This window comes from Mastigoproctus giganteus, chromosome 5 (genome assembly GCF_048544385.1).
Source record: "Mastigoproctus giganteus isolate SK-2022 chromosome 5, ASM4854438v1, whole genome shotgun sequence".
NCBI classification, from domain to species: Eukaryota; Metazoa; Arthropoda; class Arachnida; order Uropygi; family Thelyphonidae; genus Mastigoproctus; species Mastigoproctus giganteus.
In genome coordinates, this window is record NC_143579.1 from 109,146,739 (window position 1) to 109,168,999 (window position 22,261).

Here is a 22,261-nt window from a genome sequence, read left to right on the forward strand (position 1 = left end):
TTTTTTTTTTTGTTTTAACCTTTGTCAGTTGCACCCTCAGTTTAACAAATACACTTGTATGACATCTGTAAGAAACCAAATTATTCAGTATTAATTGAGATTTTTAGTCATATGCATTTTGCCATTCCACATACTTTTTTTTTTGCTTTATTACATTTCTTGAGATGAGTAGGAAGTTTATTTACTACATGCATGCAAGTATGCTGGTGAGGATGTGTTTAATTCTTTTCCTTAGTTCTTAATTAGGTTTGTTATGGTAAACTTTTTGCTTGGCCCAACTCAGGATAGTGGTCTAGGCTGCAAGCAAGCCATCCATGCACATCATCCCATCCAATTTGTTGTCTTCGAAATTTGTCATGCATTCAGGCCTGAAGATCATTAGAAAAATTAGGAGATGCTTTGTCCTACGTGAAATGAATATTGTTGGTGCTCATCCGCTGCTAAATTATTAGCAATTTGTGATTTTTCAACATTTCTAAGTACCTTTCATTATTTCTTTTTCCACACATTTGTTAGGATTACCTTATACCTAGTAATGTCAGTAATTATAATTTACAAATCCATCAGTTTGATTGATAGGTGACTGTGGTCACATACTGTATACTGTATAGCATGATTTTGCATGTTCTTTACATCCTTCACAGTCTTTCATGGACAACTGCTGAATGTTATTAGCTTTACAAAGTCTGATTTTAAGGTCTTTCTTAAGGACTGGCCGAATAGTGCAGTGGAATAAATCACTTTTTTTGGGCTTCCTCATAATTTTTTGGAGATCTTCATAGTCTTAATCATTAGATTTTTGGTTTCAGTGTTTTTAGGAGTTTGTGAGGTTGATGATAGTTATCATTTCTTTGTGTTGCCTACAGAATCAGCTGTCATTAACTTCTGGTGACAATTTTTTATTGTCTTAATATCCAGTATTGCATAAGTTCTTGTGGTTGTCACAGACATTCTCTCAGATATGCCAGATAAGCTGTACTTACTACCGGAAGTCTAAAACGCTGATGGAACTGATATTCGGGTAACATTAAAGTCAAGTGGACCCAATTTCGGCAAAGTCCAGACGGTCTGTGACAGCCAAATTCCCTGCTTGCACCTTCACAATGGTGGGACTGTTAGTAACCCTGGGTATAACCTCCATGCACATGCACACTGTGGGTGACCACCCAGGTGTGAACCAACGTAAGTAGGGGTTGAAGTGTGGTGCCCACACTACATGGAGGAATGCCACCCCTCTGTGTTACCAGGCAATACTATGTGGTAGGTGACTCTCATCAACTGGTACAATACCACCAATTTGCTTATTGGAGACTTGAAGTGGTGGAACCCATGTTTAGTCTCCAGAGCTAAGTTCTGGCCAACCTTTCCCCATCTCTTCCATCATGCAGTATGACTGATGACTTTTGAGGTTATGATGAACATCATGGTGAGATCCAATCTTCCTTACATTTCGAGGGTACAGCTCTAAAACGGTATTCACAGGCCAGCAGCTAGTTAGTACACCAGCCTGAACCTGTTGGTAACTCCTTAGGAGGCTTCCAGATCAGCTAGTGTATAATCTTGCTACCTCAACTCTGCCGGATAGTGACTGGAGGGAGTCTGAGTAGTGTATATGCGGTGGGCATTGTCGAGGCCACGTTATGTCAAGGATCTGGGTATATTCTTACCATGTGTACGCCCTATCCAAAAATTTCATTACTTCATACAGCATGTCTCCCACCCCACTTTTTCTTACTATTGAATACACCATGAATTGACAAACTAATAGAGTAAGCTTATCTGTGAACAGATCTAAACCTCCCAATCACTTCCTAGTTCATTTCACAAATATACGTGGTCTCAATTCTAATCTCAACAATGTCCATTTCCACTTGCAGTCTGCCAAACCCAATGTACTTTTTCTGACAGAATCTCAATTATCGGTTTATTCAACTACTGCTCATCTCAGTTGCCCAAATTATTCGCTGTATGATTCCTTTCACTCAAAGGTGTTACTTGTGCATATGTCCGTTCTGATATTCCCTGTCAGAGATTTGGCAATTTGGAATCTCCTCTTTTCAATCTTCTCTGTCTTAAAATCTCTCTACCTCATTGTGTCAAATTCATCTGTTGTCTCTACCTTTCTCCCAGCTCCACTAATCACTTGGAGCTCTTTGACTTCCTCTCTTTGCAACTTGACTTTCTGCAGTCCAACTTTCCTAACAGTGAGGTAATTTTCCTTGGTGATTTTAATGTTCACAACTCCAGCTGGCTTCCCTTTTCTAGTCACACCGACCCAGCTGGTCAAGATGCTGAGGCTTTTGCAATTACTAATGACTTTGCACAGATTGTTCATTTACCTACAAGAATACCAGACAATCCTGACGCCTCCATATCCAGATGGGCAGGAGCAGCAGTATACTTCTTGATTAGACCGGTGTTCGAGCCCGTGATCACCAAATATGGAGGATGCGGAAAGGTCAGGGAATGAGCACTGCATATCCTCGGAACAATATGGCCTTAGTTGCTAATACTCCAAAAAACCAAATAACAAACAAACCAGACAATCCTAACCATGCATCCAACACGCTTGATCTTTTTCTCACAAACAACCCCCTCTAAGTACACGGTCGAAGTGAGTGGTTCTTTAGGCACTTCAGATCACAACTTGGTGATTGTCTCTTCTCCAATGGAGCCTTTATCTCATAGCTATTCCCAACCTCGTGTTGTTGGGCATTACAAGAATGCAAAATAGGATGACCTGCGAGACTTCTTTTCTTCTTTTCCTTGGTCGGATTACTGTTTCAAAACTTCTGATGTCAACGTTTGCTCAGATCGTGTCAGTGAAATTATTCTTGTGGGAATGGAATCCTTTATTCCACACTCAACTTTAAAATCTTGTCCTTTATCTAAACCTTGTTTTTCCAATAAATGTGCTAAGGCTGTTCAAGAGAAGAACGGTGCATATCCTAATTGGCTTGTTTCCAAATCTTCAGTTTCATTTTCTGCCTATACCAAAGCTCGCAATAATTGTAAAGCAATTATTAATCACTCAGTCCAAACTAGATTTTGAACAGGCTAAGAGTAGAAAACTTGCTTCTTGCCCTAATGGTAGCCGAGCATTCTGGTCTCTTGCCAAAGCTATTGGCCGCAACTTTTGACCATCTCTGCTCCCACCTCTGTCAAAACCAGTTGGTTCTGTTGCCACTTCAGCCAAGGATAAAGCTGATTTGCTAGCATCCCATTTTTATTCCAATTCATATATTAATGATCTTGGTAAAACACCTCCCACCATTCCCAACACGCTCCATTCAATGCCTCCTGTGGTCTTCCGACAAAAGGATGTTAGAAGGATTTTGATAAATCTTGTTGCTAAGAAAGCTCCAGGTCCTGATGGTATTTCTTCACTTGTTCTCAAAACCTGTGCTCCTGAACTTACTCCTGTTCTTTGCCACCTTTTTTCACTTTCTTATTCCAAAGGTGTTTTTCCTTCTGCTTGGAAATTTGCTCATATCCAGCCAGTTCCTAAAAAGGTGAGAAATCCCTTTCATCCAATTATCGTCCCATTGCAATTACTTCTACTCTCTCTAAAGTAATGGAGAAATCAATTAACCGCCAACTCTTAAACTACCTAGAAACCTTCCGTCTGATCAACGATCGCCAGTATGGATTCCGTCAGTGTCGATCCACTGGTGATATTCTGGCTTATATTACCCATTTATGGATAATATGGAAAAGTTTGGTGAAACGGAATCTGTTTGCTCTTGGCATCTCAAAGGCTTTCGATCATGTTTGGCATATAGGTCTCCTAAACAAGCTTCCATCTTATGGTTTGCCAACTGTTTTTTGTAATTGGTTATCCAGTTTTCTCTCTGATCACTCACTGAGGGTGATAGTAGATGGCTCTCTGTCCTCTAACTTTTCCACTAATGCTGGTGTCCCCCAAGGTTCAGTTCTTTCCCCCCACTCTTTTCCTCTTGTATATTAATGACCTTCTTCCATTGACTGGAAATCCTATCCATAGTTTTGCCGATGATAGCACATTGCATTCCACTTTCCATTTTGAGAAACCTTGCCCTGCTCGATCAGCTTAAACTTCTTGAATATCCGCCACCAATTCCTTAAATGCCAATCTCCAGGTTATTCTCCAGTGGGACAAAGACAACTTAGTTGATTTCAATTCTTCTAAAATTCAATCCTGTCTTGTATCTCGTAAAAAGGATTCTTCTCTTATGCTTATCTTTGGTGACACTCCAATTTCTAGGCAAAATGATATATCTCTTTTGGGGATTACCCTGACTTCTAATCTCTCTTGGCACAAGCACATCATGAATATTGCTTCCTCTGCATCTAAAAAATTTGGTTTTCTCTTTCGCTCTCACCTTTATTTTTCTTCCAAACAGCTGTTTGTTCTGTACAAATCGCAAATCTGCCCTACCATGGAATATTGTACCCACATCTGGGGCAGTGCCCCGAAAACCTCTATGCGGCTTCTAGTTTCCATTCAGAAGAGGGCAGTTAGGTTAATTAATGACTCCTCTCTAACAGAGTCTCTCCACTCGGTGTCTCATAGACGTACTGATTCTGCTGCATGCCTCTTCTATAGATACTTCCATGGGCGCTGTTCTTCTGAATTGGCTTCTATAATTCCCACCCTCTTTCAAAACAGTCCGAACATGGCCGCCACCAGCCAACATCCATTTACTGTCCAACTTCAAACTCACAGAACCAACTTTTCACCTTCCTCGTTTATTCATTCAACTGCCATTTTCTAGTAGTAGTAGTGGTAGTGGCATGTGATGCAAGAAAGCAAATGTATGAGCTTATGCAGCATCAGCCAAAAAAAAAAAATCACACCATTCCCTCCAAATGCCTGTCCAGTTCCTCATTAAATTTATTCAACCTATCAACTTCCACAACGACAGATGGAAGTTTGTTCCAGCAATTAACCACCCGCTGGCTAAAGGCAAACACATCTATTCTACATCTGTCTTTTCTTAATTTGAATTTATGACCCCTTAGGTTCGTAATCTGTACAAGTGGAAGGATCCCATCAGAATTCAGCGTGCTCAACCCATTCAAGGCCTTATTGTGCCTAGTTTCCAGCCACTGCAATTTGCAGAACTTAAGCCTCTCTTGCTAAGAGGATCCCTTCATTCCCCTCACCAATCTTGTTGCCCTTCTCTGTACACGCTCAAGTAAATCTACATCCTTCCTATAATGAGGCCTCCAGACCTGTACGCAGTACTCAAGGCGTGGCCTGACCATTGCCTTATACAGAGGGATAATCACTTCTTTTTCCCTGATAGCAAAATTCCTATATATCATTGACAAAACCCATGACCTGCCCTGGCAGCCCGTCTGCATTGCTCAGAAAACTTCATATCTGCCTGCACAATTACTCCCAGGTCTTTTTCATTTTCTACCACCTTAAGTGTAGTACCACACAGTTGGTACGTTTCTCTGGGGTTACTTCTACCCATATGCAGTACTTTGCATTTGTCAAGGTTTAAACTTCAGTTGCCACTTCTTAGCCCATCTGCCCAAATTATCCAGATCCTGTTGCAGTAGCACACTGCCATTACTGTCATTAACAACCCTGCCAACCTTTGTATCATCTGCAAACTTCGACATTAAGCCTGATATACCTTCATCAATATCATTGATAAATATACAAAACAACAGTGGACCTAACACCGAACCCTGTGGGACTCCACTAATAACATTAGTCCAAATGTTCTGGAACAACCTTCCTTCATACGTATTTCCTGAAAATTACAGTATACAGAAGTTCATGGCTAATGTCAACAAATATCTTCTTTCATCTTCTCAACCTCCAACCCAAGCATGGTACTAAATACTATAGGCTCTAATACCTCTCGTGTTTGGGGTTTTGATTAAAAAAAAAAAAAAAAGTACGATTTCTCTTTCACCTTTGGCACATTATAGCCTTAGTTGCTAATGTGCCAATAAAATCCAATCCAACCAACCAAAACTAACTCTTTCACCATCACTGTATGCTGGTTACTAAGCTTCAAATCTGATACCGGACTACAATTTTGCTTTTTGCCTACAGACCTTATTGTCATTCTTTACTATGCAGTAAAAATCTCAGCTAATATTGAATGATGCTTGTACTAATTTATAGTTTGTTTCATTAAAATTGATGAAAAATTTTGGGATAGATTTTTTTATCATGTACAACTATACATTTGATTTTTGTATTTGAATGTTAGAATTTTTTCAAACAGTTATTTTTCTTTCTTTCTTTTTAATTTCAGAATGCACTTTGGCCACTCCTTGCAAATCCAGAATTCCTGATCGTTATTGTGATAGGACTCAAAATGAGGAAGTATCTGATTCTACCAGAACAAACAAAATTTCTATACTAGAAATTAATAAAATTAGAGAAAACAATATACTTAGTTTGAATTTAGAGAATACTAGTAATGCTTTATTTAATCCACCAGCTAGAAAGGACAGAATGAAAAATGAGTCCTGCAAAACTAGCCCTACGAAACAGAAAAATATCACACAGTTTTATGATATATTTGAAAAGTCTTGCGATTCCATTAAAAAAACAGGAAACAATAAAAAAGTAATTGCTGCCTCAATCATGCCTCTAGTTTCATTCTCTGAAATTGGAAATGAAAAGCAAGGGACTTTAGAGGCATTCCATCATTCACAGCAGGTTCTGTCTGAAGAAATTTCCAGGCCATCTCATCCTTCCACTGAGTCTGAAGTTGGAGAACGTTTATCTACAAGTTATAGAGATGGAGATTTAATAAAGAATAAAGATCCAAAGGTTAAGCCTTTTAAAAGTAGAAACGTGGGCATGAGGCAGTCTTTTGAAAATTCAAATAATTCTTACACGAAAACTGTGAGCAGTAAAGAAGGAATGTTTGTGTCATTAGATACATCTGCTGTAAAAGTCTCTCCCACCTCTGAAATTATAAATTCTAGTGGAAACAGGCATTCTGAAGAAAATTTCATTTTAGAAAAATCTCAGTGTTCCACCAAATCTGAAGCTGGAGAAAATTTGCATGTAACTCCCAAAATAGTAAGATGTAAATTGAATAAAACACACTCTGAAGAAATATCCCTGATAATTCCTACTGCGAAGTCTGAGGCAAGGGAAAATTTGCATGGTAGTGATAAAAAGAAACTTGCACCAAAAATGCAATACATTCCTGAAAAACTCCAAACGACAATTACCTCATTCTTCCAATTACAAGGACAAAAAAAAGAATTAAAAAAAATAACTTTTATTAAAGAACAAACTGTGAACAAGGTAAGAGGACAGAAAGTACCAAAATATAACATACTGAAATCTGATGGTAAGAGTGCAGTTGCCTTAAGTAATTTGTCTTATGATGAAGGTAATTGGATTGAAGAAAGTTCAAAATCAAAGAAGTGTCCTTTTTACAAGAAAATTCCTGGTGAGTAAAATTTTAGAGTTGTGTAAATTTTACTTTTCAATCCATAAGTATTGATGTAAATATATTATTACTGTTTTGTGCAGTAGATATTTTTCATGGCTCTCCTTTTTGTTTCTCTCCGCAATTGTCATTTCACAACAGAGAATAAAATATTCATAATTAACTGTTATAAATGGTTACACCTGAGTTATTGATAGTTTTTATAAGTGCAATAATGTCAAACATATAAAAGGCTTTTCTTACAGTTGGTTAACTTTTTATTTTTAAGAGAATATTGCCAGATTTTGAAAATTGCATACTTTTATGCACAGTGAGGCCTTGCATGCATTATCTCACTTAATATTGTTTCAGAGTTATTGTTTGGGAATCACACCCAGGCTACAGTCAGTCTTTGTATCATTTTGATACTAGGATTGACCAAACAAAATTTCCATATTTGCCTTCCAGCTACAATAAATATGTAGTTAATTACAGGACTATTCAGAACACTTTTTATTGTCTTGAGTGTTAATTCAGCACACAAGGGATATGCTGGAATAGGGACAATTGGTTATTGTTTTGCATTTTCATTATACACCTCCTGACACAACTTGAGTATTAATTTTGATAGTGAATTAATTTTAAGTAGAAAAATTGTTTTATGACGGTGATTTAAACTTGTTGGACTCTGCATTTGCTAAACAGTAAATCAGGTTTACTAATTTACTGTTTAAGAACATAAGTTTATTTTTTTCTTGGTTAGAGCCAATCAAAGAAAGAATTAATATATGATTATGATTGTAATGATACTTTTTTCAAAGCCCAGTATTAACCCTTAATCACTAATATGCCAGATATAGATTGTGTAAGTGGAGATAAACTTCTTTACTTTACCTTCAAATTATTAGTTTTCTATAACATGAAGTAGGTGTTCCTTTATGTGCAGAAGTTGCAGACCATCTTGTGGACAGCAAATCAGTAGTTTGAACTTTCCATAAGTATTTTTAAAGTAATTGCAAAAAATTATTAATTAAAAAAATATATTTGAAGATGTCTGAAATTTAATGCAGTGCATACATACCTAATCTATTTCAATTTTGAAAGGAATTCAGAAAGCACTACATGACTGCTAAGGTTGTTTGCTTCTTCTGCCACATGAACATTTGAAGAGTGATCTGTATGATATAGATTGAAAAATACTAGGATCACTCTCTCCCATTATTTTTATTATTGTTATACATCTAGAGGTTCCTCTAAGTGTATAACAATTTTCAAGTACCTTTCAGCTTATTAAACTTGTTTTTCATGGGTGCAGTAATTTTTAAAATAATTCTTGCTATTTTACCTTCAAATAGGTGGGCACCTGCAGGTGCCCACCTACAAATTACACCTGAAAGGTCATTTTTACCATATTCAATACAAATTTATTGATTTTTTAATAGAAAATTTGGGCAACCTTTATGTGGTGTCTCCAAACACAAAAGATACAGGGTGTCCATAAATTATATTTCTGATTTTGCTATTTTTTTTATTCAGATTTACTTCAAGCTACACTCATGAAACACTTATCAACTGAAAGATCAATTCATTAAGTTTTATTAAAATTGGCACTTGACTGCAAGTTTTGCATTCTACCTACTGCACGGTGCTACATTTTCCAGAATTGCAAAATGATGACTGGGCCAGAGAAAGTGTTCTCTGTGTTAGCATTTCAAGAAACAAAATCAACAGGTTACCTTCCACCTGTCAGGGCGATTGAATCGACACAATTTACAAATCTGAGGCAGTAAAAATTGCCGTGATGTTTTTGAGCATGAAAAGGACAGTCTCAAAGTTAACATTTTTGCCGCAATGTCTCGAGAAAAGCTATGTGCCGTTCTTCTTCATCAAACCGATGGTGACAGGGTTCATCTACTTGGACATGGTCAGTGAATGGTTAATGCCACAGCTGCAGGAGTACGTTACAGATGTGATTTATTAACAAGACAGTGCTCCTCCAAATTTTCATAATGAAGTGAAGTCATACCTGAATGAACATTTTCCTCAGCATTCATTTGGGCATGGAGGCCATATGGAATGGCCTCCGAGGTCGCCTGATCTAGCACCAATGGATTTATTTTTGTGAGATTATGTGAGGGACAATCCCTGCACTGCCAACAACGCTGCAGGAATTGAAGGCACGAATCACAGAGGCCTTTTGTAAAATTGATCACGAAATGAAGCACAGCATGTGGCAGTAAATTAATTATCATTATGACATCACTCGAGTTACTCATGGTGCCCACACGGAACATTACCAGTGACTTTACATACCTTCATAAAATTTATTGAATTGATCTTTCAGATGGTATGTGTTTCGTGAATGTAACTTGAAGTAATTCTGAATAAAAATATATCAAAATCAGAAACATTATTTACAGACACCCTGTATTAGTACTTGTATGGGCCGATGATCTAGTCTGAATACATGCTATTCAGACTAGATTGAACCAATGGTAGAATGAGTTTGATTTTCATAGGGCCGGTAGTTCTTTTAGAAGAAAATAATGCTAGGTGCAGAAAAGGAAAACCTAGTTTTTTTTCAGTGCAGGGGAAGCAATGTTTCTGATACACTTATGATAAGAGAAGTTAGAAGTCAGAATTATACCCAATAAAAATATGTGATCTTGTCTATAAATGTGAGTGTCATCAAAGAAATAAATCTAGACAAATTTTAGAAGGAATGAAGTTAATAAGTTTTCTCTGCCACCCATTTGAGAATTACCAGAACATCAGCATTTAAGGAATAGTGGTGAATATTCAAGAGGTTGTAGCAGAATTTCTCAAACTGAAAGGTGGCACGAAGTATATTATCATCAGGAAAACTGTGGACAGCATTTCCAGTTAGTGAAAGAGGGTCATTAATATACAGTAAGAAAACAAAGTAAGACAGCGAATTTAACCGTGGTGAAAACCAAAGAAGTTAGAAGACTAGGGGCTATTTACCGTCATCTACAGTGTGCAATCAGAGAGAAGACCGGCTACCAAGTTATAGAAAACAGAAGACAAACCATGTGAAATGAAAGCTTGTTTAGAACTCCTTTTTGTCAAAGGATCAAAATCCTTAAAAATGTCAGGAGAAAAAGATTGGGTTCCACCAAGCTTTTCCATCAAATTTGTCATTGAAGTTGAGAAACATAAGCCAAGATATCACCAGCCTTCAGTGGGTTGTGACACTGAAGTAATCCATACTGATCATAAATCAGATGGAGAGTTTGTAGATAGCAGTTGATGGACTTTCAGTTACTTTGGAAAGAGTTGAGGTAAGTGCAATTGGACAATAATTTGGAGGGAAGGAGGAATTTCTTTTAGGAATATGCTGGTTATTAACAAATTTCCATGCAGAAGGAAAAACACCATTAGAATAGGAGAGTGTAAAAAGGCAACAAAACAGAAGTAAGCCCTGCAGCACAGATTTTGAAAAGTGGAGTAATTCCATCAGGACTTATTGCCTTCTTGGCATCAAGATTGTTTGGGATTCTTTTAATGTTCTTTTGTCGGAAACATCGAATGGATTATGTTTGGTATGTAGAAGGGAATTTACCATGATCATTAATACAGGAGTTAGAGGGAAAAAAAGTGTTTAATCATTAGATGAGGATGCAATAAATCAGGATCTAAAAGAGGTGGCAGTGTTGTTTGACAGAAATTGTGACCAATAGCTTTGGCCAGAAGGCTTGACTACCACTTTAACAAGAAGTTAGTTTTTGAAAATAGTCTTTCAAAAAAGAGTTTAGATTTTTTTTAATAACTATTTACAACTGTTTCAAGCTTTAGTATAGGCAGAAAATGAAGATGAGGATTTGAATGGGGCAGGAATTGGTTATTTTATGAATTGATGGAATCTTTATGTAGAATATATATAGCAGATATATACTCAGCTTTTTGATTCTTGCACTACTTTTATTGAAATGAAATTGAGCAGCAGCCTGGAAAGCAAGGCAATGGGGATTTCCAGGACTGCTGGGAGTAAATACATGGGCTGTGTTAGGGTAACTAAGAGTAGAAACAGGTGCACGTATACTTCCATGTACACCAATGCTAGGAGTGTAGTTAATAAATTCGATGAGCTTGAAGTGCTAGTCAAGACATCAAAAGCAGATATTGTTGGGATATCAGAGACATGGTGTCACACAGACATAAGCGGCCCCGAGTGCCAAGCGATTCTTGAGGCCAAGCGATTTTCTGTGCTAAATAGTACTGCGACTTTCTAAAGGGACTGAGTTTTTCCTTGTTTCATTTCATTCATAAGACTTTCTGTTGATCCACTCTACTTTTTAAAAGTATAGAAAGAGAGCCAGAAAAAGGAAAGTACCCTTTTCTTTATTTATTGTATATACTAACTGTACTAACTCCTACGCTTGGCCACATGCGGCACTGCTCCTGCCTCCCCGTGGTGGGGCCGGTAACCTGGGTGGAAAAGCTAATCCCCCAGGGCGAAAAGGAGCCGACATGGATAAAGAAAATTATCCAGCCTTAGAGCCTTCAAGCTCAAATACCATAGATTGGTATAACTCTGAAGAAGGTAGTGCGCAACATAAGCGCTTAAAAATAGATAATCATCAACCTGAGTATCCAACTTTCCTGATTATCCATTCCTTAACTAGTCAATCGGTGAGCAAACTCTCTCCATTTATTATACAGAGATTTCTAGAAAATGCTGCTGGATCACCTAAAATGGTCAAAAGGTTACAGTCAGGGGATTTGCTTGTGGAAACTACACAGTCGAAATATTCAGAATTGTTGTTAAAGATGACTACATTTGGTGGTATCCCTGTGAAAATATCTCCCCACTCAACCCTAAATAGTTCCAAAGGTGTTATCTCTGAGTGGGATCTATTGAATGTAACAGAAGAGGAGCTTGTACAAGAACTTAAAGACCAAAAGGTCATACAAGCTAAGAGAATTTTGACTCGTAGAGATGGCAATCTCATTCCAACCCGCAGTGTAATTCTCACATTCAATACTCCAAACTTACCAAATACTGTAAAAGCTGGTTATCTAAATTGCCATATCCGCCTGTATATACCAAATCCAATACGGTGTTATAAGTGTCAGAAGTTCGGACACTCTCAGGCAACATGTCGAGGAAACACAATATGCCCAAAATGTGGATCCCAGGATCACACTCAAACAGACTGTACTGCTACATCTCCAGTTTGCCCTAACTGCAGGGAAGATCATCCTGCATATTCTAGAAATTGCGAGCTATGGGAAGTTGGGAAAAAAAATACAGAAATTTAAAGTTGAAAATAAAGTGACTTATCAGGAAGCGAGACGACAAATACTGAAAGATACTCCTGCACGTACATAAGCAGATGTTACAAAGAAATATCATTCAATTGCTACACAAACCAATGACTCAGTTCCACCGAACATATCACTTGCTGAATGGGCTAGAGCTCAGCTTTCAGTTCCTCAGCCATCCTTGTGGCATCAAGTCACAAAGTGAGATCAGGATGACAAATGCTGAATCTTCTACTAAAACCCAAATTAATACTGCAGAAATGGATACAGATGACAAAACGCAACAAGAACCTATATTAGAAATTCATGCTGAAGAAGATATGGACACTGGACGGCCTACCTTTCCTAAAAAAGATAAAATTAAAATAGATCGCAATAAGCCTACTGCCTCTAAAAGGCAACCGGATCATCCTACCACTAAAACTAAATGATGAAGTGCATTTTACAATGGAATTGTCGAGGACTACGTACTAATACAAATGAACTTTATGACCTAATCCGAGATTTCAATCCAGCAGGCATTTGTTTACAGGAAACATTTTTAACTCCACAAGTGACCCCCTCAATAAAGAAATATATTTTGTGCAGGCGTGACAGGAATGTAGCAACTGCAGCCCATGGAGGTGTAGCGGTTTTGGTATCCGTTACTATTCCGTCCAGACAAATCCCCTTAAAAACTAATTTAGAAGTTGTTGCTGTAAGAATAGAAATTGGAATATCTTTATCTCTTGTTTCTATTTATCTTCCACCAAACCAAGCGTATATACTCCGAGATTTTGATGAGCTCCTTGCCCAGATACCACCTCCTTTTTGTTTGATGGGTGACTTTAATGGACACCACCCGTTATGGGGAAGTCTCCATATGGATAAAAGAGGGCAGCTAATAGAAACATTACTGGACAAACAAAATCTAACTCTGCTGAACACCGGTGCACATACTCATGTCCATTTTCCCTCGGGAAATACTTCAGCCATAGATCTATCTATCTGCTCCCCCGCTCTGTACCCAAGTATACATTGGGCGGTATTGGATAATCCCCACAATAGTGATCATCTTCCAATTACTTGTAAATTCCAAACTACCCCCACCGCCTATCCGGAAACTCGCAGAAGATGGAAATTTTACAAAGGCAAACTGGGAAAAATTTTCCTTAAGTACAGTTTTAGATAAAAACTTCATTCTGAACCAGTCAATAGATGAAGCTAATGACCATATTACTAAACGGATACTAGCAGCAGCTGACAAAACTATTCCTCAGTCGTCAACTCATCCACGCAGGTGCAAAAACTACTGGTGGAATGATGAATGTAATAGAGCAAAAATAGAAAAGAACAAAGCTTGGAATATTTTCCGCAAGCATCCCACTATTATTAATCTTATAAATTACAAGAAATTAAATGCTAAAGCACGACAAATAAGAAGGAAAGCCAAAAAAGATTCTTGGATTCAGTTCGCTTCCACTATCACCAAAAACACCGATACTAGATTAATCTGGAGGAAAATCCAACATCTGAATGGCAAATATCCATTGTCATCCTCTCCAATATTGATCTGAAATGGACAGGAACTGTCTTCCTCCAAAGACATTGCAAATGCTTTTGCTAAAGCCTTTGCAAAAATTTCAGCAGCAATTCATATGATACTTCATTCCAACAAATTAAAGTGGTAGCAGAAAGGTATAAGTTAAATTTCAACACCGGTCTGTCTCTTCCGTATAATCAGCCTTTTACTATATCCGAGTTAATGGATGCTCTTAACAGATCACCCAATAGTGCAGCTGGCCCTGATGGTATATTTTATGTTATGCTAAAACACTTGAATGATACTGCTTTACAAATTCTTTTAATATTTTTTAACAGAATTTTTGAGGAACATGTTTATCCTCGCTCTTGGAAACAGTCACTTGTATTAGCCATCCCTAAACCAGGAAAAGACCTCTCTAATCCAGACAATTATCGTCCAATTTCCTTAACTAGTTGTTTGGGGAAAACACTGTAGAAAATGGTTCTATAGCGCCTCACCCTGTTTCTTAAGTCATATAACATCTTGCATAAAAATCAGTATGGCTTTTGGCAAAATAGATCTGCATTAGATATGATGACCAAAGCAGAATCAAACATCAGAAACGCTTTTGTCAGAAATGACCACCTCGTTATGGTAAGTTTCGATTTAGAAAAGGCCTTTGATACAACATGGCGTTTCGGGATCTTCACACCTTTGGTCTATGAGGCAGGCTTCCTTTGTTTATTCAGAGCTTTCTCCAGGGCAGAACCTTTCAGGTTAGTCACCTAAATGTTCTTTCTAGAATTCATATACAGGAGGAGGGGTCCCTCAAGGATCTATCTTGAGCCCTACGCTATTTTTAATAAGAATAAACAATATCATCCATGATATTCCAAGCACGGTAGAATTATATCATTATGCAGATGACCTCATGATTTCGTGCCAAGGAAAAACTATGAATTCTATTGAGAGACAGCTTCAAATCTCAATTAATAAAATTGAGCTGTGGATGTCTTGCAATGGCTACCGCTTATCAGCACAAAAATCTGACTGTATTCATTTCTGTAAAAAACGTAAGATCCACCCTGAGCCTGAACTACATCTTAAAAATTTCACCATACCTCTTTCCAATAATATCAGATTTCTTGGCCTAATCCTGGACAATAAATTAAACTTCTTACAACATATCACATATCTGAGAACCATTTGCTTGAAAAAATTAAATATCCTCCGAGTACTCTCTTCATTGACATGGGGTGCTGACCGATACACTCTGCTTCGACTATATCGGGTATTAATTCGATCTCGTTTGGATTACGGAGCTCCAATCTATGACTCTGCCAGGAAAAGTGCACTAACTCGGCTAGACGCTATCGATCACAGTGCCCTAAGAACTCTGATTTAGGAGCATTCAGAACATCCCCTGTACAGAGTCTATTTATAGATGCACATGAACCTCCACTCCATCTTCGGAGGAAAATGTTGATCCTCAACTATGCAGCAAAAATACATAGTCTTCCTTTTCATCCTGTCTCGCCATACTTCTTTGAGCCCCAATGGACCACGTTTTATCAAAACAAACCTAACGAAAACAAGCCTATTGGGATAAGGTTGCTACAGTTATCACAATGTTGGAATCTAGACATGGGTAATGTCTTTCAGGAAATGTGCAATCACGATCCTCCGTGGTCTGATTATACACCGGACTGTGACTTCTCATTCCAACAATGGGGGAAAAAGCAAGCAGCAGACATTACCATCAGGAAACTCCATGCTGCACATGTCGCAGAAAATTCTCGGTGTCTTCAAATATATACCGATGGCTCGAAAACAAGTACGACAGTGGGCGCAGCGGCAGTCTCTTCTATCTTTTCTACTTCTGTGTCCCTTCCAAAGGAATGCAGCGTCTATTCTGCTGAACTGTGGGCGATTAAAATAGCTCTGGATCACGTGATAAATCTGTCCAGGAAGCGAATTATGATCTACTTTGATTCTCTGAGTGCAATAAAATCATTGAAAAATCCATCCAAACCAACCCACCCTGTCTTGAAGCAAATTAGATCACAGATTATTACGTTACAAGCTGTAAACCAATCAGTCAGTTTCTGTTGGATACCAGGTCATGTAGGCATCAAAGGAAATGAATATGCAGATCAAGCCGCTAAACATCCAATCAATGTAAGATCTCCTAACTACAAAGTGCCATACACAGACTACAAATCAGTCATAAAAAATGTGTGTGAAGAGCAATGGTTGCAAATCTGGCAGGCTCAGTACGGCAATAAACTACTACAATTTAAACAGGAACCTAAGTTGCGATCAAATAGGCAAGAGGAGGTGATCCTGGCTAAGACGCGTATTGGGCATACGTATCTAACGCATATTTATCTCCTCAAGGGGGAAGATCCACCTATTTGTACATTTTGTCAGACTACACTTACGGTGAGACATTCTAATAAATTGCAATCATTATAATAATTATCGAAACAAAATTTTCAAATCGCTTTCACATCTGCAAGAACCTTTGACATTAACACATCTGATTGGAGACAATGCAAATCTACCTCAGTTCTTTTATTTCTTAAAGCAGACAGGATTCTTTTACAGATTTTAACTGGTAATTGCACTACCGAATAGAATCAGGCACAATATGGCCTTAGCAGCCCTTGTGCCATTAAACAACATACCAACCAACCACAGACATAAGCAGTTGCAGAACTGGAATTTGGGGAGTACAATGTGTACAGAAAGGATAGAAAGGACAAAAAGGAAGGAGGGCTTATGCTGTTAGTTAAGAAACACATAAATTCTAAGGAAGTGCATCCAGTTGATGTTGGGGGACAATCCAATGTTGAGTCTGTTAGGTGTGGCATAAGCACTGGGAAAGGAAAAATGAGAGTAGATGTGTGTTATAGGCCAAATGAATCTGATGAGTATAATGAGCAATTGGGCAGAGAAATAGAGTGGGCCAGTAAATCAGAGTGTCTTATAATGAGGATTTTAATTTCCCAGATATTGACTGGAATTTGTGGGTTGGTCACTCGCACACTAGCAAGGCTTTTGTGGATATAGTGGATGATTGTTTTCTACATCAGCAAGTTCGGGAGGCAACTAGAGGGAGTAATATTCTTAATTTGATTATCAGTAGTGATTCTTCATGCATTAAGAATCTGCAGATAAAGGAACCACTAGGTGGCAGTGATCACAGTGTGCTGAAGTGGGATTTACTCAAAGAGGTAACTACCATCAGGAGTAAGGGGAAGGGTTATTGCTTTTGTAAAGGTGACTACGGTGGTTTGAGACCGTACTTAAATTCTGTACGGTGGGACCAACTGATGATGTTACCAACAGCAAATTCAAAATGGGAAACATTCAAAGAATTAATCTCGGAAGCCACTAGGTATTTCATACCAACGAAGAAATATTGTTCAAGATTTAGGCCTAAATGGGTGTCAGATGAACTAATTAGACATGTGACAGAGAAGAAAAATGCATGGGATACATATAAATTAACATGTGACACAAAAGCCTATGATAGATATAAGCTGATCAGTAACCAAGTTACAAAGGAGGTTAGGCAGGCGAAGGCAGATTACGAGAAATCTTTGGCAAAGGATGCAAAGAAAAACAGCAAAGAGTTCTTTACTTATGTAAACTCTAGAAGGAAGTGGATGAATCAGATTGGTCCACTTGATATCGATGGTTCAACTGTTGATGATCTTGCTCAGGTAGCTAACAAACTAAATAAGTATTTTGCATCTACATTCACACATGAGGAGTTATTCAGTGAGGGGAATGCCAGAGATGTATTCAACTCTGGCAGTAAGCTAGATAATCTAGTAATAACTCAGAGTAAAGTGGAGGAGAAATTGTTGAAGATAAACATAAGAAAGGCACCTGGGGTGGATGGAATCTATACAGTTATATTAAAGGAGGTGGCAAAGGAAGTAAGAAAACCCTTAGCCATAATTATGAGAGCTTCCCTAGACTCAGGGGAAGTACCCATGGACTGGATATGTGCAAATGTGACACCAATCCACAAAGGAGGATCAAAGGGAGACACAGGTAATTACAGACCTGTTAGTTTGACTTCTGTTCCAGGGAAATTAATGGAGGCACTGGTTAAAGACACATTGCAGGATCATCTAGACAAGACTTCAGTTATAGCTTGAACACAGCACGGGTTTGTTAAGGGGAAGTCTTGTCTGACTAACTTGATTGGATACTATGATGTAGTCACAAAGGAACTGGATGCAAAGAATAACTTTGATATCATATATTTGGATCTTAGAAAGGCCTTTGATACTGTTGCACATGGAAGACTGCTGCACAAATTGGAGAAGTGTGGCATTGGAGGCAAATTGCTGCTATGGATAAAGGTATGGTTGAGCGGGAGAAGACAGAGAGTGGTAATTAATGGACACTGCTCTGTAGACTAATGTTATTAATGGAGTCCCTCAGGGTTCAGTGTTGGGTCCATTGTTGTTTTTTGTATTTATAACTGATATTGATGATGGTATATCAGGCTTAATGTTCAAGTTTGCAGATGATACGAAGGTTGGCAGGGTTGTGAACGACACTAATGACAGTACACTGCTGCAACAGAATCTAGAAAAGTTGAGCAGATGGGCTAAGAGATGGCAAATGAAGTTTAACATTGACAAATGTAAAGTACAGACAGGCCTCGCATAATGCTAGTTCGATTAACGCAGTTTTTCAGTTACTGCTATTTGAAAAAATTATACCAAATTTAACTTTACACAATGCAAATTTCCAGTTAACGTGAGCTTTTTTTTGTAATGCAATAGTTGAAAAAGATTTGAATCTCGTGTTAAGCTTACCACGCATCGGACGGGCAATAAACAAATGTTTGCCTGCTGGCTGCCTCTGTGTGTTCCATGAACCATCGGAAGAAGATGTTACTTGTTTGTCTCCCGCTAATAAAGTCAATGCAGACTTGCATTTAAAAATTCAAATTTTTAAATGAGCCAGATGAAAATGTTACTGCGAAGGAGATAATGGTAAAAGAACTAGAAATCTTTCGTATCGCATAGAACCTCAAACAGAAGGTTTGAGGTTCTCTGAGATATTTATTTCGCCAGGGCCCAGAGAAGATTGTTGTCGGCTATCGGAAATTGATTGATGAAAAGAGAAAGTCAACACTTCAAATATTTCCACAACAGTCATTTCTTCATTGTGTATTTTATGTCAGAGGTTCCCAAACTTTCTCGGTTCACGGCGCCCTTAGTGTCTCAGTAATTTTTTTCACAGCGCACGTAGACCAAAAGAAATATCTAACAGTTCCGTTTATTAAGTAGTTAGGTCCAAACAACAATAAGAAATGTTGAAACTGTGAACTACCTCGAGTTAATAGTTCGCGTGATGTCCGACATATGTCGAGTATCGATGTGTTTCCCTCGAAAAATTTAAAATATTCCACAGCGCGCAGTTTGGGAACCGCTGTTTTATGCAATAAACATTTAATTCTATAATTATTTTCATTATCTTTTTCATGGTATACAGTTAAAAAGTTGTTTAAAAAGTATTTTTAAAATTCTTTGTGGATATTCCAGAAGGTCAAGGACCAATTATTATAATTTTTCCTATTGATTATTATATTCGATTAACGCATTTCCGTTTTGTACGATCTGCACTCCGTTTCGATAGATCTGCACTGCTGTGGACTTGGTGAATTGTGCACGCACCAATACTTTGCTGTTTTTGGCTGCTGCTTGCAATAGTGACATGTATGTGATGCACATTGTTTGATGAATTATGTGTCCATTTGTGAGGCTTTGACATAATTTCTCTGGAATACAGTATTAGTTTATATAAACTTTTTCCCTTGCCAACCATTTGAATTATTTCTCTAAATTATTTTCCTGCCTTTACAAGTAATATGCATTCTAATTCAAATGCCACCTTTGAATAATACTAATACAGTTTGAATAATAGTTTTATAATACTAGTTTTAGTAAACTTACAACCACCAAATGAAAGCTGCAGTCTTGAAATTTTTATTGACAACTATATCATTTCACACCTATCTAACATGTCAGGTGTTTCATCATAATAGAGAAATTATGATTCTTTTCTTCAGTTTATGTAAATTTCCAGTAATGGTAGCTAGTAAACTTGGTCTTTAACAAATCTCAGATGAGAAAATTTCTACAGTAAGGTCCAGGAATTACACTGCCTGCAGTTTAATCACTTACACGTGGTTTCACAACTGTCATATAACAAAGAATAACTTGTTTGAACAAAGTTCATTCCAGTGCCGGTCTGTTTTCTGTATTATAGAAAACTTTGTTGAAATTGCACTGCAGATCTTGATTATTCAAAGAGAAAAATGCCCTATGATTATTTTGCTGCAGCATTTTCAAGTACTAGTCACCAACAAGCTCTTCAAGACCATTGCTTTTATTAAGAGCTTGGTATATATTACAAAGTTAATAGGCTTATGGAGTTGTAAAACTACTTTTATTAGCTGAATAGATGATACTGGATTTCAGTACTGAATTATTTGTTTAAAATATTGTTTAAAAAAAAAAACTCTTTATGGCTTATAATAATTCTGTGAAAGTTATTTTTTATCGAAGTTTTGTTTTATTTTGATGAAACAAATTATTTTTCATTAAAATTATTTTATTTTTGAGATGAGATGAGATGTTACAGCTATAATTTTATGGAACTTTACCAGATTATCTTTATTTGTTTTTTAGGTACACCATTCTCAGTGGATGCTTTTAGTTATGGCTCTGTTCCTGGAATTAGCCATTACTTTCTTAGTCATTTTCATTGGGATCATTATAATGGTTTAACCAGGCGTTTCCAGCATCCTGTGTGCTGCAGTGTGGTAAAGCATTTATTTTTTTATAAAGAAAAGTTCTTTGCTTTTAGTATGTGTATGGGAGTTTACAGAAGGGAAATTAAATGATACAGATGTGTGAATCACCCTTCATTTTGTGTTAGTTCCATTACAAATTCAAATTCCATTAATATAAGTGTATGTTCCATCAGTAAATTTTATTACATGCCTGGTTTCAGTTCTGATTATAGTAATTAATGCTACAGTAGAAGCCCTCTAATCCAATGTAATTGGGACTGGGAATAAGGAGGGGAATAAAGCATACATACTTACCTTAAGAATTTTATTTTCACTTAAAACATATATACATTCATTTTCATAAAAATCAGTAATTTTCATCTGTTTAAATGATATATGTTTTGCAGCCTAGTCCATACTTTTTTTTTTTTTTTTTTATTATAAACATCACGTTGCTGACTTTTGAATCAGGCTGTTGTTCAGTATAATGTAAAGCTGTATCTAGGACATTTTTGGCAGCTGCATTGAGAAATTTTTGGTCTTAGATTTGATTCAGTCTCTTCATATTTAGATCTGTTTGGCTTTGTCATGATATGATTTCTGTCCAAATTTCATTTTCCAACAAATCATTGCCAATTTGTTGGTGGGTTTAGTGCAGTTCGTGGGTTTCCCCTCAGACCACTTTCAGTAGGTACTAACCATGCCTGACCGTGAACACCCCACCAGCTGTGCCATTTCAGATATACTCTGACGCAGTTGTCTGGCCATTACAATTTGGCCTTTGTCAAACTCGCTTAAGTCTGCTGCCTTTCCCATCTGAAGAACAAGAGTAAAACTGATTAACGGAGCTCAATATCAGGTGTTTTTTATACCGTGTCCCAACCCGTGCACTTGCCGTAGTTCACCTGCAGTTGCTTCGATTTGCATAACGACTCACTGGTCATAATGTTTTGGCCCATCAGTGTACATTACCTCAGGCCAAAGTCCCCCCCCCCCCCCCAAGATTTAGTAAATGTTGACTATGGAATTTTGTTTCATGGTAGTGCTATGTTGTAAACCCATCCTTAACTTATGACTTATTGATACTATCAGGTGAATGGAACAAAGGGTTTCTCTTACGGAAAGGCAATTTTGCAGATTACATTGTTTGGAGACTAGGCACCTGATCTGATTGAGGTGTATAATGCCTTGAATGGTTTGCACATGCTCAGTGCTGATGGGATTCTTCCTCTTGCTCAGAATAATCAC

General features: G+C 37.5%; 1 protein-coding gene across 2 annotated transcripts in view; it reads left to right on the forward strand.

The window, feature by feature from the left end:
• Positions 1–22,261, forward strand: part of LOC150085629 (uncharacterized) — a 126,838-nt gene that overhangs the window by 10,685 nt on the left and 93,892 nt on the right. For both annotated transcript variants that reach the window (XM_090374145.1, XM_090374146.1), the window contains exons 2-3: positions 6,261–7,418; positions 20,910–21,043. In XM_090374145.1, the coding sequence (XP_090230271.1) occupies positions 6,261–7,418; positions 20,910–21,043 (1,292 nt within the window). The remainder of the gene's footprint in view (positions 1–6,260; positions 7,419–20,909; positions 21,044–22,261) is intronic.